The sequence below is a fragment of the Lagopus leucura genome, unplaced genomic scaffold, assembly GCF_019238085.1.
Source record: "Lagopus leucura isolate 7727_CA_CO unplaced genomic scaffold, USGS_WTPT01 Super-Scaffold_100019, whole genome shotgun sequence".
Taxonomy (NCBI): Eukaryota; Metazoa; Chordata; class Aves; order Galliformes; family Phasianidae; genus Lagopus; species Lagopus leucura.
Genome location: NW_024962273.1, coordinates 8989216 through 9012285, shown reverse-complemented (window position 1 = coordinate 9012285; position 23070 = coordinate 8989216). Strand labels below are relative to the sequence as shown.

The window sequence follows — 23070 nt, the reverse complement described above, 5'->3', positions numbered from 1 at the left end:
CCACTTGTTTCTGTGGGTGCCTGAATTACTGCACCATGAGCCGCTGTGTCACACTCGAAGTGCTCACTGGCTCTTCTTGAGCACAGTCTGCTTCCAGACAGCTCTCACAGTACACTTTGCAGAGCGCATATGTGCTAGTGCTTTGCAAGAAGAGCACAGTAATGTGTTCTGCTTGATCCACTCCGTGTTTGGATCTCCACCTCCTACCACGTGCCATGATAAATGTGTTTGTAGTGGTACGTGTCACAGAAGCAGTGCAGCTCACACAAGCAGGGTTTTGGAGGTCATCCCAAAAGTCTTTCCTGGCAGATTTCATGTGTTTCATTTCTCTGTCTGTCGTTAAGCGAGCTCTGCTCTTTCTTCAACTCTTGCCTTTGTGACTGTGTCAGGTTGACCTGTATTATGTGTAAAAAAGTCATTCTCAGCAGGGATGGCAAATAGCAAGTGTGACTCATTTAAGAATATGGCCGTATTGGCAATTCCTTTGGGGGGGCGGGGGAGGGGGAAAGATTATGAATATTGTGTATGGATTGTAGGTGTGTGTTTTTGGACAGCACATGTTTGTTCATGGTGGGGAATAAGACAATGAGGTGGGAGTGCTTTGTACAAGTGTTGGGTACTGAGCAGAGCCACCCAACGCTGGAGGTTCTCATGGTGTCTGGGTAGCAGACATATGTCCTTTCCATTCTGTTTCCCTGCCTGTCCTCCAGCTAGAGAGCACACTCATGTCCAGAAAGAAGACAAGGCTAGGGCAGTCTCCATGTCCAGCCTTGAACTGCTGCATGGCCAACCAAGCCCAGGTCTCCCTCCCTGATCCAAAACAGTGGTGAGCTGGGACATGCAGCAGGCAGGGAGAGTGAAGGAGACTTGATATTTGCTAGGGTCATGTGCCTAGTCCTAGGGGTATGGAAAATAGGCCATTCCTGGTAAATAGCCTTTTCCATTACCATTGCCATGACCTTGAGCAGGAAAGTCACAAGCCTACTTCAAGTAGGATTGTTTCACTGTGTAACACTCCTCACTACCCAAAGCTTCTTGAAACTTTTGGGCTGGCAGTATTCTTCACTTGCTGGTCTGGAAGCCTGGCGATCAGTTTGGAGATCATTATTGGTTGTAGGTTAAACTTCAGACAAAATTCCTACAATTGGTGATGGTAGTCTGTTGGCCAGCTGTGGGACTTTGAGTGTTTCTGCCTCACTACTGCCTTTTCTTGGGTGGCAGTGGAGAGTTCCTGACAGTCCTTGGGCTGGTGGGGTTGGATCAGACTCCATTTCACCTCCTATCAGCTCCCTTCCATTACTAATAGGTAAATTGACAAGGTGCCTTTGGATCAAAGTTGTAGTTTGGGCTATGCTGCTTCCAGGATATAGTAAAAGCCTCTCTGTGCATTAATTAACAAAGACATGGAAGATAGTTTGTCCACGTTTTCACTCCACCTCTTGCCTAAGCCCTCTCCCCCACAAAGTCTGTGTTACACGTGCCTTCCCCAGATTACATCCCTGAAAGGGACAGCATGCAGAGAGGTGAACAAAAGGATCAGAAAATCATTGTGCTTGGAACAGACCTCTAAGGCCATCTAGTTCAACCATCAACCCATCCCCACCCTGCCCACTAACTGTGTCCCTCAGTGCCAGATCTCAACATTTCTTGAACACCTCCAGGGACAGTGACTCCACCTCCTACCTGAACTCTTTCAGCACTTCTCCTTCCATGCCTGCAGCACAGCTCCCATTGCTGTAGGACTTTCTGGTTGGGGGCATGGAGAGCAGGGTGAAGGTGCACACACTCTATGAGCTGCCCAAGCACTCAAAATCACTGTCTTGAGAGCCTGAATTGTGCTGATGCAAGGTGTGCTGAAAAACTGCCTGAGCATCACGTGGAGCCCACCCCAGGAGGCTATCTGAAGCCCATTGAATGGAAGATAAGCTGCCCACAGACAAATATTATCTCGCGCTCGTTCATTTAACGCTATTACACATTCACAGAATATCAGCAGGAGCTGGCTGAAAGCAGGCCTTTCTGAGATAAGACTCCTGCTTTGCCCTGATGGAGGAATGTCTGAAAGCAGTGGACCAGAAAGATCTGAGCAGCTCTTCCTGGGATCTGCCATCTTCCCAGGCACACTCACTCCAGCTCCTCCCGTTGTCAGAAAACAGACAAGTGTATTTTCTGCTCTCAGGGAAATGGACTTTGACTTATTCTACTTGGTTACAGTTATTTGCACGTGTTCTAAGTACATGATTTTTGATGCCAGATACGTAATAAATCATTGGTTTGACCTCTGACTGAGGCTGTCTAGTTGTGATGTCTCGGAACTGCACTTTACAAGGTAGGCTGCAATCTCTGCTGGCTTCTAAATCAGAATAGGCAACTGTTCTCTGGGAGGGCAGCTCTCCCTCAGCATGTGCATTACCCAATATCCGCAATGGTGTTTGTTGTTGGACTGAAAGTGACTGCATGCACCAGGCTGCATTCGTGTGCTGTAACTCATGTTTTTGTTTTCTGCTGGGTTGGTTAGGAGACTCAGAGATAAGCATCTAAAAATGTGCAGTAATGTTAGATGACTGCTTTCTGATGTACAATATGAGACATACTTTATGGGAGTGTGACAATTTCTGAATTCTGTAAAAATAAATAGTGATTTCTTCTTGAGCTGAATGAAATAAAACGTCATGGTCCCCGGTTGCTCCTGGGGAGGCAGTTGCTTTTGCCACAGTTTCAGGAAGGTGAGAGCAGGACACTTGTTCTTAAAGGGCAATTGAGAAATGTTCCAGCAACTTGTTTGCTTTGTTTCTAAAGACTTATTGATATTGGCACATTTTTGGTCTTTGCTTCGGGGGGTGAGGGAGGTTGTCCCATTTCCAAGGCATGGACCTGAACATGTGTATTGATAATCACAGTTGGATATGGTTCAGCAGAGTCTCCTGCATAGGACATAATGAAAATCTTTGGTTTAAAGCCTGCCTTGTATCAACTTGGGTGTTTCCTTTGGTTCCTTTGAACAATTTGTCATCTTTTGTAATTGTTCATTTCAATTTCATAGTTCTAGAGTAGGTTTGAAGTCTTCTAACAAATTACTTTCAGGGACAAAGCAGATAATTTCAAGGTGCTTCAAATAACCTTCAAAAGTTAATATGCAGTCAAACCAACAGTAATGTTATTGGGTCTGGCTAGGACTGAGAAACATTTATGTCGTCATGACCTGACAAAGTATTGGTGGCTCTCGGGTCTCTTGTAGTAATCTGCTCTTCATGCCTAGCTTCTTCCTGGCAATTCACAATGAAATCTGTGAGAAGAAGCTGAGAAATTCAGCACTGAACATGAAATTCAGGCTCTCATCAAAAACTGGGTAACTGTGCTGCCTGTGACCTTTCGTAAGGACAGATGTGTGGTAAAGTGTGTAAGATTGTAAAAGATGCATGTTGCATGGCATATTCCTCTCTGGCATGCAACGAAGATTACACAATGTTCAGAGGTCACAAAATTTTCCATCGAAGCATCTTGTGTTTTCATGTTGAGGAATGCCAAGTGTTTGATGTGAGCTAGGAAACAGGAGAGGGGCTGTTTTAATCCGTCATGTGCACTGTTTTCTTGCAGAGGCATATTCGGTCTCTTCCAATGAAAACGGGGGCAAGTCCGATTCAGTGGCCAACTTACAGCCCCAGCCATCCCTCAACTCCATCCAGAGCTCTCCCGGCCCCAAGCGCTCGACCAACACACTGAAGAAATGGCTGACGAGCCCCGTGCGCCGGTTGAACAGTGGGAAGGCCGAGAGCAACATCAAGAAGCAAAAGAAGGTGCGAGATGGCAGGAAGAGTTTTGACCTCGGCTCACCAAAGACTGGAGATGAAACCACTCCTCAAGGAGACAGCGCAGATGAGGTGGGTGTTGGTGTCTGTTGCAGGAAAGAATCTCTGATGGTGGTGGGTGATTCATGCTTAAGCGAATGTAGCTCGCTTAGGGTCTACAAGGAGCAGCGAATTGTATGAAAAATTAAATGGATTAAAGCTGTGCTGCATACAGCACTGTCTTCCAAAGAACAATGTAATACACAGGGAACATTTCAGAGTCTGCATTTATTGTTATCATTTAACGAGACTTTTTTTAATAGCCTGCTGGAAATCTGCCAAAGACAGAAATGAAGCTATTTCTGAGCAGCTGTTATCACTCCTTGCTGAGGTTCATATCACCTTTCTCCTGCTATGGCAGTGTAATTCCTTACTGAAAGAGAACACTCAGAGAAATAGCCACATTTCTGTTAAACCAGCTGCATATTTGTAGCTGCAGTTTCTCTGCAGGCATGTTCTTTGCTAGAATGGCTCTTTCCTGATAAATGTGGAATCACAGGCAGAAAATGGAGAGGTTACGAACTGAAAGCAAATAGAGAAACACATTTTGAAAACTGTACATCGAGTTCTCATTTAAATTAGAAAATGTTTTTCTGTCAGCATGCAGACAGATGTAACTGCCTTAGCTCTTATCTCACACAGTACCTATATTTTCTGAAAAAAGCAGTGCACAAGGATTAACAGGCAAGACCATACATCTTTATTGCTTCTTTTTTATGATACTTGGTATTACCTACAACTCTCTTCACTGCCATACTGAGGTAGTTTTAGTATTACTAGTGGACTCAAAGCCTGGTGGTAGGGATCAAATGTCTAAAAAGATAAAAAGAATCCCCTACTTGCCTCTAATTTTATTTCATTTTTCTTAGAAGAGCAAGAAAGGCTGGGGAGAAGATGAGCCAGATGAAGAATCTCACACACCTCTTCCTCCTCCTATGAAGATTTTTGACAATGATCCAACCCAAGATGAGATGGTAAGACCTCCCTTACTGTACTAATTTGCTGTTCTTAAACATTTTCTTAAAGCATTTTTTCATGTAGTTGTCTCATAGTCATTTCACGGAGGTCTTCCAGTGTCTGGGCTTAGGTGTGTGTTTACAACAGACATCTGTGTGTGAATCATAACCTGATACCTTTCTATATTTACAAATAGTGCCTGATGAGCAGTTTAGCCTTGCTATCTCATTTTATGACAGGTGTTGTGTGTTTGTGTTGTGTGGGGTCAGAAATTCCTCTCAGGCTGATTGTGCATGTTCTCCACATAGGTTTCAAAAGTGTCATAGAGTCACAGAATCATAGAATCCTGTTGCCAGTGGCTGGAAGTCACAGTAGCAGTGGTATTTCATGGCAGCCTGGGCCTGAGGAAAAGGACAGGTGATGGATGGAGTCTGCCTGAATCCAAAATACCACCCTTACCAAGAGCTAGATAACTTGTGCTCTGCACAACCCTGACCCTAACCTTTCTGTGTGATTGTCTCACCATACGACCTCAGCTCTCAATTGCTTTAAACTTTCAGGTGGGAAATCCCACCCAGTCATATCATTCAGCATTTCTGGGTTATATGTGTATCAGCTCCACTTAGTGTAGAAGCTCCCAAGGGACCTGAAGTTTCTCTCAGGAGTGCAGAGGGCCTTGGTCTTTGAGTGCCATGTTGCCCGTCATAGTTCTCAGCTGTTAGTTTGGGTCTGTAGAGCATTACATCAGGAATTTGTTGCCATAGATGGTGTAGTTGTTCACAGAGTCCTTCAATTACTGTTTTGTACTTGAGCTGAGAATCTGTGAATTTGGTTATGAAAGTGTTTCTCAGATAGCACAGGTCCTGTCTGTGCGTGTGCTCTTTACCCATTCCCAGTGCTGGCATCTCCCTTGCAGAAATCGATCCCCCCATCTAGCTGCTTCCTGCTTTCCTGCTGGCATCTGTTTTTAGCACTGACACTTCTGTATCTCTATCCTCTGATTGTAATTACTGCATGCCAAGAAGCAAGGATAGGGGAGATTAATAAAATGTTAAGAAAAGAAAAAAAAAACACAAAAAAACCCAACCCAAACACAACAACCCAGAATGTTCTTGGGTACGGTTCAGGCAGGAGTTTGGAGCAAACAACTGTGAGACTCACATAGCAGAGTGGTGGAGGAAAGGGCTCGGGGCTCACTGCTAATCTGTCAGGAAATGTTACAACATGATGGTGGCAGCGAGGCCAGAAGGAAGCAGCTGGAAGTGCAGACTGCTGCCCTCTGAGCACTGCGAGTGCTGCTCTGGTGGATCCGTGCCCAGCACAAGAGCTCCTGGCTTGCTCTTTGGGGCTTTTAGCTACATGTTGGGGGGTTGTTATTTAAAGAAAGCCAGACAAGACAAAACAGCAAAACCCTGCTCTTGTTGTGGTCATTACTTTTGTTTTTTAACACGCTGCGTCATTTCACTATTCTGTAAAAATGTTTCTGACAGCACCAATCTTGTGGAACTAAACTGTTTTCCTCTCCAGATGTCAGAGCTTTATAGAGCATTTTGGCATCCTATTTCTTCACTCAGTCCTAAAAGAGAGGATGAAATAGAACAAGATGCATCTGAGACCTTTTTTTGTTCTCTTTTTCTTCCCCTATTCGCTTTATGTTCCTAACTCCCTGGCACCAAAGCCCCGCGTGAGCGATGTCTGAGCCAGTCTGGAGCCAAAAGCTCTTTAACTGTGTTACTTGGTCCTAGATATTGGGCATGTCCTGTTACTGCTTGTTTGTACAGCCTGTGGGTTGGGGAAGAAGCAGTACAGGAGGGACATCCACAGTGCCCATGTGCAAGACAGCAGTGATCACAGATCACAGAGTTCACAGAATCATTAACGTTGGAAAAGACCTCTAAGATCATCTAGTCCAACCATCAACCAATTCCCACCATGTCCACTAAGCCATGTCCCTCAGTGTCACGTCTACTCTTTTCTTGAACAGTGACAATGCCTCACTGCTCTTGGAGGCGCATAACCAAAAATTATCATAGATCTTCATATTAAAAATTTGTATTACTCAATAGGGAATTGAAATGCCACTTTTCAATGTGCCCTACACAAACCAGGCTCTTTCGTTCATCACAGAAGTGTTTTGCTTCACCCTGAAAGATTTTTAGGCAGCAAACGCACCTGTGCTCCCTTTAAAATCCTGCCATTCTATACTTTTCAGAGATACTGAGCAATTTCAGTTAAAATAAGTGAGAGCAACAGCTGCTCAGTGCCCCCAAAAGTTGGACTCCTCCAGCAAGAAGGGTTATGTTAGGCAGTACAGTCAACGTGTTTGTCCAGTATCTCTGTCTCAGCCTTTTTGATCCTAGACGTGCCCATTGCATTGAAGGTGAAACCTTCTGTCTGAGCTTTTCCATTTGTATGAGTTTCCTGCATTACCAGCCTAATTCCTCAATTACCAGCCTGATTACCTGTAATTTTTGTTGTTGTTGTAATTAGAACTGTTGATTAGATGTATTATTTGAGTGAAAGATGAGACTACAAGGGGCAGGCTGTTCTCTTTCCTGTTCTGTCATGAAGCTTCTGGTTAAAATTAGCCTCCTTTGCCTTTTCTGTGTCCTGAGGCTGTGTCACTCACCAAAGGGCTGCTGGAAGAGATGGCCCACTGCCTAATTCCTGCCATCACCTTTCCACTTACTCCCCAGCACTATTTGATCTCTTGTTCATTGGCACCTGCCTGATGACTTTGCTGAAATAGGTGCTCTGCAGAAGACCTTTATCAAGCGGCTGAGAGATGAATCAGCTTTTTCATAATTCTAGTGCAGATTTTTTAAAGAATTAGCCATGGTTAGTCTGTGTCTGCCTGCCAAAAGCTGATTGCTGAAAGGTTTAGAGTTTTAGTCAGTGCTAGTAGTTTGGAATAAACACTCATACAGGTGGGATAACAAATACCAATAAATACCAATTCCTACAGCTGTCATCTGAGTACTGTTTTTTAGACTGAGGTTTCTTAGGACAAAGACCTACATGGGCTAAGAGGGCACCCCATGTAGAGCACAAACCTGAAGCTGAAGCTGAGTAGTATGCAAGGATGCCATGCTTCACTGGGCATGAGAAGGTTTTTGGCATCACTGTAATGATGTCTTGGCATGTCAGGGGGTTTGTACAACTGGCAGCTATCAGTCTGAATGTGAAGATGTCCAAAAATGTTGCATGAGATCAGATACCTGAAATTGAATACCTGTGACCAACAAGCAGAGATATAGCAGTGAAATTGATGTCACTAGGATAAGTCAGCATCTCCAAAGAGTGCACCGAGTACTTAGGATGGATGAAGTACACAAGGGCATTTTCTCTACACTGATTGCAGAGAGGGAAGAGAAAAGATACAGATTTTTGGATGGCTGAAGTTGCAGTGCAGGGTGTCGTCTGAGGAGTTCATGTGAAGTTGCAGTTAGTCTTTGGGGAAGGAACTGGGGAAGAATGATTTTATCCCCTGTAATTCCATGCGTACTTTCACTTATTGCATTTATTCAATATGGGGGAGGGGGTAATTTCTTACATCTGCAGTAAGAAGATCAATTTTCTGGAGACTGTAAGACCATAGATGTCCATGGAAGGAGAAGCCAACAGACATTCAGTGTATTGTAAGCTGGTTGCAAATGAACTTCAGTTCTTTGATGCCATTCCCTGGTTCCTGGCCTTGGAAATGCTGCAAAGGGATGTGCAGCCAGACTTGGCAATTCTATGCTTGTTGATACAGCAAAACTCTCTCATTTGATTGTGCCTGTGACTCTAACCCTCCTGCTCCCCTTCTGCATTCATTTTTCTCCCATCTCAGAAGCTGCTTCACTGACCACTGGTTTCCCGTCCCCTTCTCATCCTGCTAACTTCTCCTTTGCACCCTGGTGTCTTGCAGTCCTCTTCTTTGCTAGCTGCTCGGCAGAGCTCCTCTGATGTCCCAACTGCTGCGGATCTTGTCAGTGCAATAGAACAGTTGGTCAAAAGTAAGCTGGTAAGTTTAGCACTGTGAAAACAACATGGCCTTAAGGAAGGGCTTTACAGTCTCCCTCTGTTTCTGGTTTCTTTGCTTTCCACCTTCATCTGCTATGCTTTTATTAACCCTGTTTCAGTATTGCACACTCTGCATGTGTGGTCCCATGTCTATTGGAGGAGGAATAATATCCTGTTTCATATATTAGCTTCTCCTAAGTTTTCCCCCAGACGATTCAGAATGTTAATGTAAAGGCTATTCCTTTTTCTACATGTCTCAGGACCTCTAAAATTAGCTAAATGCTTGATTTTAGGGTGTTTCACTTGATTAATCAGGATTAAAGCAGATTTGTGATGCACGTACAAGGTTTATTTCCTTCCATGTATTGGAAGGATGGAGAGGGCCAAAGCAACACAAAGGAAACCAATGATCATTGAAATACAGTAACTGTGCAAGCCACTTTATCTAGTGACTCATTTCTGAGGGTTTTGGCATCCTCTTTGATTGAGATGTTCGTACGTGATGGTAGTCTGTGTTCAGAGGGTGCAGTATTAGAGTAAGTGGCAAAAGATCTTTTTGGTGCATGGGAAACTGAGAAGGACATTCCCAGAAAATTTACTCAGAATAGTTTTAGTCCATCGAGAGACTAAAAAAATTAAAAGTATTACATTAACCCAGTTATATGTATTTTCAGCGGGTTTTTTTTTTTCCTCTCCCTCCCATATGTGCTGTTGGGTCAACTGCAATTACTTTCCAGGGATTTGGGAGAAACTTTAATCATCGTGGAATGTTACTATGTACCCAAGTGTTTGTTTCACTTTGTGTCTTACTTTGCTGCTAGGAATTCTTATTCAGTCTTTGGCAGAGAAAGACCGACCACATGTAGCCTAACCTTGGGTCTGGTTGTGATACTGGGATGTTTTCAGGTTGTTTTGAATTTGGAAGAGATTTCTCATCCTGGGGCTACTGGAACATCTTTTTGCGCCTTCTGGCAAAAGGACATCTTTTCTGGTTTAATGCTATGTTTGGGGGAGGAGGGTTTGTATCAGAACCTGTCTCACTACGTCCTATGGGAAATTATGGCTCCTCTGGGTTTTAAACTGCACTGTTGATTGCAGAGTTGACTTGAAACAGGAGGTAACACTGATGCTGGAGTTCAAGGATAATAATTTTTTTCTATCTTTTTTTGGGGCTTTTTTAGACCCTTGAAGGAGGATCTTACCGAGGAAGCTTAAAAGATGCCACAGGCTGCTTGAATGAAGGAATGACGCCTTCAACTCCCCCAAGAAACCTTGAAGAGGAACAAAAAGCCAAAGCAATGAGAGGCAGGATGTAAGTTCCCTTGTTGATTCTGATTTCTGAAATATGCACCCAAGTAGGACATGTGGCTGCATGGAAAGAATACTTTGTAGTCAGCGAGCAAGAGGGAACTGGGAATAAAACTGTGTTTTGCTGCTTCTGTTTCTTCTTAACCTGCAAAAATACTTCAGAGAAGCATTTTGCACCCAGGAAGCTCATTTGCCTTCTTTAAGATTTACAGCTTTTTCCCCAGATAGCCAATACATGTTACTGTAGGAGCCTCTGGGCAGTTACACGTGGAATTACTGAGGTGTTTGACTTAATTACAGAGGTGCCAGAGGTAAAACCATTACATGAAGGGGCATATATTGTTGACCCTCAAGGAAGAGTGCTGAGAGCCCATGAGGACTTTGTGAGTGAGATAATGTTCTTTTGCATTGGTGAAGGAAGGGGCATTTTCAGAAGCATTTGTGGTGGGAAAATGCTTTTGAAGAGTAAGTTTCATATGGAAAATGAAACTTCTGTGTTCCTAGTGATGGAAGAGGAAAGAAAGGGTGACAGCTTAAAAAGGTTGTTTTTTTTAACATATTTATACACTTCCATAAATACAACAAAAATAATACTTGTGCCTTCAGTGTTTATCATCATTATGGCATACCTTCATGTGCAGGCTGACAGATGCTGTTTCAAGTCCTTGCTTTTTTCTGGTAGGCCTTCATTCATGAGATAACTGACAGCTAACTGCAGGTTGTGTTGCAGAGCAGAGACCTTGCCACTGTAAGTGCACTGTAAGCACGGGGACATTTCTGACTCGAAGTGCTTCTGGCAGAGGGACTGGCAGCATGTTTCGTGTAATTAGCGGCTGCCTCCATCCAGATTTCCGAAATGCCAGGATGTTTGGGAGCACCTGCTAGTGGCTTTCAGCACAAGGCATCTGTCTTCTCTCCAGCTCCCCACTGTCTGTGCTCTGTCTCTCACTGTTTAATTCCATAACCATGTTAGGCAGCTTCAAACTCAAGCTTTGACCCCCATTTCCCACAAAACAGCAATTGAATCCTTGCACAGGCATGGGCAGCAATTTCCTGCCTCTGGCAGCATGTGTCGGCAGTTAGCCTCAGTGTTAGGTAGCCATCAGCCCTGATTGCTTCATTTCTGTGAGCAGCAAGACAGTGGTCCTAATAAAATCATAGAATCATTAAGATTGGAAAAGACCTCTAAGGTCATTGAGTCCAGCCATCCATCATCTACTGTCCATTACTCTTGCAGATTTAATGTGAGGTTACCAACATATCCAGATGCTGGAACTTATTCAGAAGTGAGAGGGCTAGACTCTTGCTGTATTTAATGCCATTTTAACTACTGTTGTGCAGTCAACACATAACTGCCCGCCTGGCTTTGCTCTCTGTTATCAAATCAATTGAGGGAACTCAATGTTTTAGCAGCATACGTCTTAGAAACCTGAAATCTGGGACTGCCTTCAGAGTCCAATGCCAGAGAGACTTTGGAGAACCAGCTGAGGTTTAGTGTGTTCACCTGGCAGACGTGTGGTTGACACAGCAAGCTTTGGTTCACACCTGCCCACCTATCATTGCAGCACTGGGTGCTACCCCTGCCTTCATTCTTAGAGCAGGCTTTGGCCAGCTGTACTCCTACAGCCAGAGGAATGGGCCGTGCTCATCCAGGATGCATGCTGCTGCCTTGCCAAAGAGCAGCCTTTTGCCCTGCTTGTGTTTACTACCCAGGCACGCAGCTTGGCAGGACAATGAAGAGAGCACAAGCATCTGGCATCACCGCTGCCAGCCGTGGCCTCTGCCCAGGGGGCTGGATTTCACTCCTACATGAAGGAGAAGCTGCTTGACCTCTCCCTGCTGCACATCCAAGCGTCTCCTCTGCTCCATCCAAGCAGGGGACACCTTAGCTGCTGTTGCACTGGAGCCAAAAGCAAGCCTGTGGTTTTTTTTTCCTTTTATCTTAGCACTGTTCACCCTTAGCCCTATCTCTTCAAGTGGGCTGACCTGCTGATTGATGTGAGGGGAGAGATATTAGACATGAAAGCACTCCTCTATCTTGTTAGCCTTGTTGCTGCCGGAGCGAGTTCAAGCACAGATGGAGTTTATTTGTCATGTGCCAAATCCATGTATTGGCGTAATGAGAGGAAAACTGTCTGCAGCAAGCTGTAACTTTTGAAATTGTCCTTAAAGGAACATGATGTGATTAGGCAGTTTGACATAAAAAAGAGGGTTTTTTTTTTTTTTTTAGTTTAGTGCTGTTTGTGTGCATCAGACCTTCATTAGCTAACTTGCCTACCCAGGATTATCAGATAAATGTAAATCACCAGACACCCACACACATTACTGAGTCTGACAGATTAAGCTCTGTGTTAAGGCAGGGTGGGGTATTTGTTTTCCAAGTGTTTAAAACTTCTAAATGAAAACTGAACTGGGGCAAGAAATCCTTTCTTCCTTGCTTTGAAATGGGTTGGGAAGTGTCCCCACTGCCAACAGAAGGGCTGCACAGAGGACAGGAGGGCAGGGAGAGGTAATTCAAAATACAGACACCTTGTTGTGCCTGGGGACCTAGTATGTAAGAGGGGACAAAGGAGATATGCTCTAGATAAGAGTGCTGGAACTACTCTGTCCTGAATTGTGACATTTTTTGTTGTTTTCATTCCACTGAGCTAAGAGTGAGTTGGGTTGCATTTCCTGGGATGCTGGTGGGATATTTGCTGGGAGGTGATACGTGGTAAGTAGCAAACTATAACATCCAGGAGCATGGTCAAATAGATTTATGTTCTATTTTAATTTAGGTTTGTCTTAAATGAACTGGTCCAGACTGAAAAAGATTACGTCAAAGACTTGGGAACTGTTGTGGAGGTGAGCTGAAGCAACCCCTGCTGCGCAGAATGTTTTCCCTCTATCAAACAGCATGCTGAAAAGTGGCAAAAACAAAAAATACAGCATGAGAAACAAACTGCCTTATTTTGCTTCCATGGTCCCCTTCTCATGTTGACAGAAACAAGAAGAAATGCCTTTGGAAACTATTTTTGTTTCCATCTAACAAATGTTATATTTTAGGTTTCAACTCAAGTGTGCAAAGGTTTTTCTTGGCCCACCCTGCTTGTGACAAACAGCTTCCTGCTCTAGAGCAGCCCTGAGAGCAGTGGTGGAGAATAATTTATGCCCTTTCCTTTTACTTTGTTCCATTCTTGCTGTCATGCAGTGAGCTTCACTTCAAATTAATATTTTATAATGGTAACACGTACTTTACTTGAGTTTCCACCTGGACTACGGTCCTGTGTTTGAGTGCCTCCCCAACGGTTGGGTTTGGATGTGCTCTGAGATGTGTGTGTGGCCAGTGGATTATTGTTAGAGAGTTTGGGTTGTTTTTTTTTGCCATTTTTTTGACAAACAGTCACGGTTTTGTGAGCTTGAACTTGCAAACGGCTGGCTGATCCCTAGGGATCACCTGCCAGAGACAACCCACATGCACAGTCTGGTTTGATTCCTAGCAAGTACTTAGCACTGGAGGCACTTGATTGAAGTAGGCTTTGGGGAATGCTTCTGGCATTCACTATTCCAAGGAGGATTATCAGCCCATCTAACAGCGGCTTTCGAGAGCTTCCAAACTTGAAGGACTTTGTGTTATCTTCTGTTTACATCATGCTCCACTGGCAGAGCTGACAGGAGCACAGTGCTCCAAAGACTTAAAAAGAAACTCACAGGAGGTGTGAGAAATCCTGTTCATGTGACTCTTTAAACTCTTTGCATGGCTTTGTGCTCCCACAAAATACTCATGGTGATGAATAGAAGAATTTTGTCTGTGCAGAATCTGGCTTCTGCCTCTTACCAGCAAAGCCAAGAGCATGATCAACTACTTTTGTTTAATTTTTATCTTCTAATTGCACTTGTCACTTCAGTGACATCTAATAAAGGTTTGTAAAACTGTTGCAGATATTCAGAATAAAGAGATATTCAAAGAAAAAAAGACATAAAAATTTTACTTCCTTGAACAAAATGAGTGTAATTATGTTCCCCCTTCATATAAACCCTTTACTAATCACTGATTGTTAATCCTAAAGGGCTTCATGAAGAGAATAGAGGAAAAGGGAGTTTCTGAAGATATGAAAGGAAAAGACAAGATAGTGTTTGGCAATATTCACCAGATCTATGACTGGCACAAAGAGTAAGTTGTTGGTTTGGTTCGTTTTTAAGCTCCTTTCTAACCATTTGTTCATGAAGGATTGGGGTATGCAGTATCCTTACATCTGAGTTGACTTTAAGTGAACATTAGCAGGTAATGTAGGGCACTACTTCCTAAGGACATTGCCTCACTGTCTTTCTTCTGCTCTGGATGTATCCCTCACCAAGGAATCACTGTGTCCTTGCCATCACCCATTCCTTGGGTGCCTCTCACATGGTCTGCTTCTGACAACAGCTCTTGCAAGCGTAAACCAAAAAATGTCAGAAAAACATTCACAAAATAATAAGTTTATGTCAGCAACAGAATATTTTTACCAGTGTCATTCATTGTTTAAGTGTGATGATATGAGTTTTCTGTAACACATAGAGTCCCTATTTTTGGTTCTGTGTATCTAGGTCGAGAAGTCTGCTTAAAATGCAGATGAATTTGACTTTCATACAAGACTGAGTTATGAAAGTAGCTGTAGCTGATGGCAGCCATAGAGACATTTTGCTGGGACAGATATTCAGTGTGCATCTTTTTTGAGATTCTGGGATTTCTTGGGACCAAACTGTTGCTGGTATATGCTCTGCCTTTGACTACTGTGGGAAATATATGGAGGCATCTGGGAGAGAAATCCTGCAGTGAAAAGGGAATATCGTGGAAATGGAGATATCAGAGTTTACCTACCAGTTAGAGTAACAACAGTGTTTCTGAAATTTAGCTGAACTGCGTTTATGTAACTTTTAAGCATTCAAACAGGCACCTACCAAAGGTGCAGGTCAAGATAGAGGCTGTGCTTATAAATATAACTAACAGTAGCATACTGAGAAATAAGTGTAAAACAGAGCATGCCTGTATTGATTTGTTTATTCAGGTGGAAACTTTTGTGTCTCTTTCATGCTGACCAGTGCTCCCTATCTGCTCGTGTAACTGAGAACTCCTTGTAAAGTGTCAGTTGGGTTTTCATAAATGTTTAGATACACAGAAGAGTTCTATTTTATAAGTTCCCAGGGGAGAACGCAGTTAGGTAATCATTGGCAGTTTAAAAACATTGAAACTTCTGTAAGTGTAACAGTAAAGAAGAGGGGATAGTTTTCAAGAAAATACCTCCATATTTCAGAGCTCTGGTTCACTGTTCTAGAAATGCCTCCACCGAGGGCTGAAGCCAAGCTTCTCTTTTCATTTATTATTGAATGCCACAGCTAAAACTGCGTTGATGTATTACTGACGAATGACTGGTTTGCTGCTGGGACGACCTAAAAAAGTCTTCTGAAGTGTTGGAAATGTTGATATCCTTTCTTTCAGCTTTTTCCTGGCTGAACTGGAAAAATGTCTTCAAGAGCATGACCGTTTAGCACAGCTTTTTATTAAACATGTAAGTTTTATTTGGTTACCTATCTTTTAGTCTGCTCATCCTTTAGGGTGTGATGACTCCCTTCAAAAACATGTGCTTGTGTCAGCTGGATACTTTAGCATTTGAAACTTGATATAAAGTAACCTATAGTTATGCATCTTCAGTGAGCAGCTGGATTTCCCCCAGACATTATCATCAGCTTCTGATGGACTTCTTATTTTTGGGGGGAAATTAATTTCTTAATTTAGTGGTTGCCACCAAGGCAACCTTTGCCTTGCTGAAAGGGTAGAGTTGTAGAACAGAACCAGTTGCCAATTTACATTCCCATATCAGCACATTTTTGATTAAACCAAAAATGAATATGACCAAGCAGAACATCTAGGCAATTTTATGCCAGCTTTTCTTAGCAGAACAGAATAGCAGTCGATATCTCACCAGGCTGCTGTGCATCTTGCTTTCACAGGAGCGGCGATTACACATGTATGTGGTGTACTGCCAAAACAAGCCACGATCTGAATATATAGTAGCTGAGTACGAGGCCTATTTTGAGGTAAGCATGGCTTATTATACGTTATTGCTGTCTACAGCTGTGAGTCTTAGTAGACTATGCCGTAACCTGTGAGGCTTGTCTAAAACAAACTCCAGATGATGTCGGTATTGTGAGTGCTGCTGAAGTCTGCACTGTGGGGAAAAATGTTCTTCCATTTGTCTCAAATTCTCATGTTGTTAATTTCTAATAACTACTTCATCCAGCACTCACTGTCATCCTCGGAGTGCCACAAATACATTGAATTCTGTCCAAAATAAATAAAACAGACATTTTGATCTGTAATCTACAGACGAGGAGGTAAAAGTCATTGGAGCTGGGTGGTGCCTCTCATAAACTTCCAGTAACTTTGTCTGATTCGAGAAGTCTTTGGGACGAGACACATATAATATCTCAACCTTAGATAGTAATGTGAAGGAAGCTTGTTTAAATAGAGAAAGCTGTTTTGTTTCACCCAAGGGCACGAGGCGTGTTCTGTAGGACTTGTTTGTGAGCAAATCCCTGCTGCAGTGGGGAGAGCTGTCTCCAGGCCTTGCAGCACTGTCAGCTCCAAGGGGGGAAGGAATCTTGTGCTTTCAAATATCTTCCAGCTCGGTCATGACTTTTACCCAGTCCCTGCCTAGATAGGAGATGCCAGACTTTTAAATCCTCTGAAATTCACTCTTGCAAACAAAAGATTAAGAACAGATCAGCTTTCTGTAGAAATAAGTCTCCACGGAGACATATTATCGTGTTCTCTGCTTTACTCTGTGCTTGTTTGCAATTGTTTTTTAATCCTCACTTTTTAGGAGGTTCAACAGGAAATAAACCAACGGCTGACCATCAGTGACTTTCTGATCAAACCCATTCAGAGAATAACTAAATATCAGCTCCTTCTCAAGGTGAGTGGAAAGATGAGGTTTGGACTACACTGTATCTTGGACACTGTTATTTTCAATCAGCCTTAGTTTTAATTCAAGAGTAACTTCATCATGTTAGGAAGAAAGAGTGTTTATATGTAAGCATGCATTGGTTGAGCCCTGTGAAAGATAGCCAGAGAGCAGGAGGGTCTCGTCTGTGAGAGCTGTTTGTAACCAGGGATAATCAGAAGACATTCCTTATTTTCTGTTAGAATATTTCTGTAAACTTCAAATAGGACTTCTCAGCCTCTGAAATTTCACAGCAAACTCACAATCAAACTTTTGAGATTGCAACATATTCAGGAAAGAGTGCTGATAAAGCCATTCTTTGCTGCTGAATGATACTCTTCTAATAAACACTGCAGCTTTCATTTCTGAATATCTCTCTTCTGAATATTTACACAATATTCTGGTCTGAAAATTGGGGGAATCCATGGTAATTTTTTCCCCAAGTCTGACTGCTATGGCTTCTGCCGACTTTACCCACAATGCCATTACTCAGCATTTCTGAATATCCATCCCTAGGTGTCTCAAGGTGATAGCCAAAATTAGGCAGGTCTGAACCTCACTCTGTCGTCTCCAACAAGTTCCTTCACAGAAAAATCACTCAGTGACTGTGCTGCTTCTTTTTTAAAACTGGCATCTTCTCTTTTCTCTTTCTGAAGTGCCTTAATGCAAACGTTTCTGCTTTCTCCAGGATTTCCTGAGGTACAGTGAAAAAGCTGGTCTGGAGTGCTCTGAAATACAGGTACGTTTTCATGGTTTGGATAGTGGGGCTGCAATATCTAAGTGCTCTTTATATGGAGAAATGCAAACCACAGTATTTGACAATTGCTGAAGGTCCTGCTGATACTCCAAATGTGGTATTTCTCTTTAGATCAAGACAGAAGTACAAGATGAAGGCACAGTTCTCTTTTAGACATTACCGTAGATGTCAAGTACACGAGGACCTTGCCATGAATACCTTCTAGCAGTGATCACACTATTGAAGTTCATTATTTGACACTTTCCTTTTAGGGACCCTTTTTACCAATGCAACCTTTGTTCTTCTTAACAGAAAGCAGTTGAGTTAATGTGCCTTGTACCAAAACGTTGCAATGATATGATGAACCTGGGTCGCCTCCAAGGCTTTGAGGTATGTTTTACTTTAATAACAGCCAGGGTAGGAAAGGTGCTTTGTCTTTCTGTGATTGTCTCCACAATCAGCCCCACCTCAAGCTATTTACCTAGCAATTGTCCTTCTACAGTGGTGAGCTGCATACTTTGGTGAGGTTTCAAAGGTGGAGGTAGGTGATATGCCTGTCATCCTAAACTTGCAACAATAAAGGTGTTGTTTCTTCAAAATGCAAGATCTGTAAAAGCTTCTGCAAGCCTGAATCTTATCTGTGCTGTCAAAGCAAAATAAACATTGAACCAGACTGTTCTGTTTGTTATAAAGTCACCAAGCACTAACAGCTTATCAGCTCTCTCCAAGCCTAGAACATCCAGGAGGGGACTTGTGGGTTATAACCCCACAGGTTACAACTTGGGGGTTGTAAGTGAATGTCAGCAATGTTGTCTTTGGCAGACCTGGTACGAGAGGACTGCAGACTATAGAAGATCATTTCATGGGACCACACGGGGTCAGAATTTGTAACATTGGTGCTTTGATTGCTCTTCAGGGTAAGCTGACAGCCCAGGGCAAGCTGCTGCAGCAGGACACCTTCTACGTGACAGAGCAGGACTCCGGAGTTCAGTCTCGACCAAAGGAACGCAGGGTGTTTCTCTTTGAGCAAATTGTTATCTTCAGTGAGCTGCTTAGGAAAGGATCTTTAACACCAGGGTACATGTTCAAGAAAAGCATAAAGGTAAGAAATAGAGTGAGAGGTGCATATTCTGCTTGACTGTCACACAGAGATGTCTTAACCAATTTTCTGTACTGTGAGACTGGTCTGTCCTGTCATAGGTGGACAGCATTTTGTGGAAAACATTGGCATTTAGTTTACAGTAGATCAGAAGCCGTTAAAGACCAATGTCTTGAAGTAAACCACTGAGTGCCTATATTTACTGGGCAGGTCTTCTTTCACACATAGGTTTGAGTTAGCAAATATTGCTACAAAGCCTGCATTAGGAAAAGTAACTGTGTAGTAGTTGTTTTTAAGCATGATCGTAAAAGGTGGGGGAAACAAAACCCTCTTCTTAAGCCTAACTGTAAGTCACTGGATGTGACATTACTGGAAATACCCTTCCTGATGGGGTGGGACTCTTGGTACAAATGTGGATGTTGCACGTGATAGAACTATTTCAAAACCAAACAAAAATACCCAAAAAGTAAATGTAGATAAGGAATTACAAAGCTAGATAAACTATTAAGAAAGCTTTAAGAAATTGATTTAATTTTCCAATAATCTTTCCAGAGTTTTGGGCTGGGATTAGAAGTAAAAACTGAAAGTAATCAGGGAAAACATGTTTATTGTTTTTCCAAGGGTTTCTGTGTTTGTTCGAGAAAGACAGAATTCACCTCTGGAATGTAGCTGAGGTTGAATGCTGCACTTCTTTCAATAAGGCAGCCTTCGCTGTAGCTGGAAAAGAGCGAAGTCACTGGTTTGTCTGAATGTTGTCACCATTCAAAGTTAAGAAACCAGTCTGGAACTGATTTCCTTCTCAAAGTGCATTTAAAACAAAATGTGGGAGAATGCATTGTGTTTGCTTTAAATTTTAAATGATTCATTAGTATGAAACAGAAGAGAACAATGTCAGATAAAATAATGCATATTATATAACCATATAACCTGTTATAATAGATAATAGGCATCTTCTTGGCAGACAGAAACTGCAGCATTTGCTGAAAAGCATATTCATTTGCAAGTCAGTGTTCTGTAGAGTTTTCAGCCAAGTAATAAGCTAGAAAGGAAGAACCTGAAGTTTACAAATAAATAATAATCTTGATTTAGATGAGCAGCTTTGATTTTATCCTGCTGCTGAATTAAATCATGATTCAATTTGGAGATAGAAATAACATGAATCATTTTTACTTCAGTTTATTGTGCGTATAACAACGAGGCTTTTATCTGCAGGAAACAATTCCTGAATTGTATATTGTAGATAAAGAGAGAAAAATAAATCTCTTCTAATGTCAATAAAATTAGCTTGCCTCGAGGGTATGGGTTGCTTTTCTAGTTAAACAACTTATTAGAGTAATGCTGTTCTCACTGCCTGAGTTGCTCATATCTCTGTGTGATAATTTTCTAGTCCCTCTTTTCTTCCATTTGGCAAACAGCTCATTCTCCTGTTGAGTAACTACAGCAAATGTGGGATCCCCCGTGGCTCCACATGCATCTCCCCCACTGCAGCTGAAAGTCTGCATTCCTGCAGCACTCCCAGCCTGCTCCCAGCCCTTGATTCAGCTTCTGGTTGCTTTTGCAGTGCTCCTGTACTTTCCATTGTTGCGCTCTAATACCATCTTCCATTATGGTTGTCCAGCTCTCTGGGAGACACTTCCTGAGAAATGTAGGCTGTTTCCCTGCTGGACACATCCTCCCACCCAGCAGGAGGACCAAGCCAGCACCAGAGGTCCCATTTCTTTCTTCTGTCCAAGGTCTGTCACACTTGGATAGTGACAGAAGCTTCTTTATGGTGTCCTACATTAGAGAAGAATCTTTCTTTATGCAGTGAGGTGTAGTTGGCTTTCAGAAATAGCACATCCCTTCTTGGACACTGCTCAGTCGGATGCTGGTCAAGCTCTCAAAATACTTAAATGGGCAGCCTTGGCAAATGCATCTGCCTGAGACACCAACAGTAGTCTTAGGACTTTGACCTGCGAGTTCTTTTCTTGGAGTCGTATAGGATTGACTTGCTTGCTTTGGTTATCAGCCAGAGGAGCAGCAGCTCAGAACAAGAAGGAGAACACTTTCCAAGCTCCTGGTCCACCCCTTCCCTTGTCTCCCTGTCAAAACAGTTCCTGCCTGCTCATAAACTCCACAGGGAACCACAGAAGGGAGGGAAGAGGCTCCTTCCATCTCACAGATTAAATGCTGGACAGCATTCAGATGTGGAGTAGACCTCTCTATACCTTGACAGATACAGCAACAGGAGATGGACCTCTTCTAGACGGATGTTCTGACCACAGCCTTCAGAGCCATCTATCTTTGACAAAACTTTTTTTTTCTTTTTTACAACATCTTGTAAACTAACATCCTTGTCAAGCTTCTTACGTCAATCCTGAATTGTCCACTTGAGCAGAAGAGCTATGCCAGCCTGTTCTTGTTTACTGTTGCAGACATGAGTTATCCAGGAGAAGTCAAAGTTATGGGTGCACTTGCACAAAAGGACATGTTATCCTACAGATGAAATTCCCATCCATGAGATTTCTAGGAAGAGAATCTGTGACTGTGGTCAAGTCAAACAAACACATGCGGATGACAGTGCCTTCCACTAGAAATAAGATCTATTGCAGCTTCAGTGTTCTTTTTTTTTAATTTAGAATCATAGAATCACCAAGGTTGGAAAAGACCTAAAAGATCACCCAGTCCAACCGTTCACCTATTCCCAATAGCTCCCACTAAACCATGTCCCTCAACACAACATCCAGCCTTTCCTTGAACACCCCCGGGGTCGGTGACTCCACCACCTCCCTGGGCAGTCCATTCCAGTGCCTGACCACCCTTTCTGAAAAGTAATACTTCCTAATGTCCAGCCTGAATCTCCCCTGCCATATCTTGAAACCATTCCCTCTGGTTTAATCTGATTTAATATCCTTGTATAGTGTCCATTCCATTTAAGATGTTAATTTTCTGTCACTAGACAGGTAATTTCTTTCCATGAAGGATAAAGAATGTAAACACTCACTTAAATTGAAGGAATGATAGACCTTATTAACATCTTAATAAGAATAGTTTAACTCTATTTATGGGTTATAGTAAATTTTTAGCTCATCAATCAAGTCTATGTTACCTTAAAATAGAAATTGTAATTTAGAGCAAGGCAGATGGATGTCTGGTATATCTGTCAAAGCTTTATTAACTTTACCTCCCTAAATCTAGATGAGGCAAGTTCTTCTGATTATGCTCTGACAGTCTGTTATTGGACTCAGTTATTTTCAGGAACTTTTCACACAAATAATTCTGTTCTGATTCTTGAGTAATGCTAAGTCATGCTCCGTGTAACACATGCTTCCTTTGGCTTGTTTCAGATGAACTACCTTGTCATTGAAGAAAACGTGGACAATGATCCCTGCAGGTTTGCTCTAATGAGCCGGGAAACGTCTGAGAGAGTCATTTTACAGGCAGCTAATCCAGAAATTCAACAGGCTTGGGTACAGGACATCAACCAGGTCCTGGACACACAAAGGGATTTCCTAAATGGTATGTATATGGGCTTTGCACTTTTTCCCTAACAGTGACACTAAGTGGGAATCAAAATCTTTGCATCTTTGGTCACTTTGGGCAAAAAGCATTCAGCAACTTCTTGTTTACATGGAAAATCCCATGGAGAAAAGGAGAGCCCAGCCTGCCTGTCATTAAGAGCTGGGTGAAGTGCTATCCACAGAGTACATGTGAAAGAGGCCTCATAAGGCGTCAGCTGGTCTTTGAAAAGGGACCAGCTCAGTGACACTGTGCAGAGGTCTCCTGGTAACCCCAGGAGCTGTGCATCAACAAGGGCCTGTTGAAAATGTCAGCTTTGCTTTAGGAAGATGTTTGGGGTGGTTTGAAATTGCGTTTCAAATTTAATCTGTTTTTATTAAAAACAAAAAAAAACAGCACACACACGATCAGCAAAAATGATCAGAGGAATCAAATTCAATTAATAAGGAACCAGGACTGGAGGGAAAAAATAAAAATGGTATCTCTTTTTGTCTGTTGTTGGAAGCAACAAAGCGGGAGCATTTCTTTGGAAGCCTCCAAAATTATTTTGTAGTATTCATGTCACAACGTGTTGTTTTTTTTTTAATTGAGCTTACATTAAAAAAGCATTTTATATTTAAAAAACTTTAATAAATAATTGCTATAGTGAAACTTGCT

General features: G+C 42.5%; 1 protein-coding gene across 9 annotated transcripts in view; it reads left to right on the top strand.

Moving 5' to 3' along the window:
- Window positions 1-23070, top strand: part of KALRN (kalirin RhoGEF kinase) — a 450273-nt gene that overhangs the window by 399801 nt on the left and 27402 nt on the right. For 8 of the 9 annotated variants that reach the window (XM_042877581.1, XM_042877574.1, XM_042877576.1 and 5 more), the window contains 12 exons: window positions 3598-3881; window positions 4718-4822; window positions 9992-10122; window positions 12896-12962; window positions 14168-14271; window positions 15577-15646; window positions 16089-16175; window positions 16961-17053; window positions 17769-17819; window positions 18129-18206; window positions 18733-18918; window positions 22242-22413. In XM_042877581.1, coding sequence (XP_042733515.1) covers window positions 3598-3881; window positions 4718-4822; window positions 9992-10122; window positions 12896-12962; window positions 14168-14271; window positions 15577-15646; window positions 16089-16175; window positions 16961-17053; window positions 17769-17819; window positions 18129-18206; window positions 18733-18918; window positions 22242-22413 — 1428 coding nt within the window. The remainder of the gene's footprint in view (window positions 1-3597; window positions 3882-4717; window positions 4823-9991; window positions 10123-12895; window positions 12963-14167; window positions 14272-15576; window positions 15647-16088; window positions 16176-16960; window positions 17054-17768; window positions 17820-18128; window positions 18207-18732; window positions 18919-22241; window positions 22414-23070) is intronic. The other variant, XM_042877573.1, reaches the window with a different exon arrangement.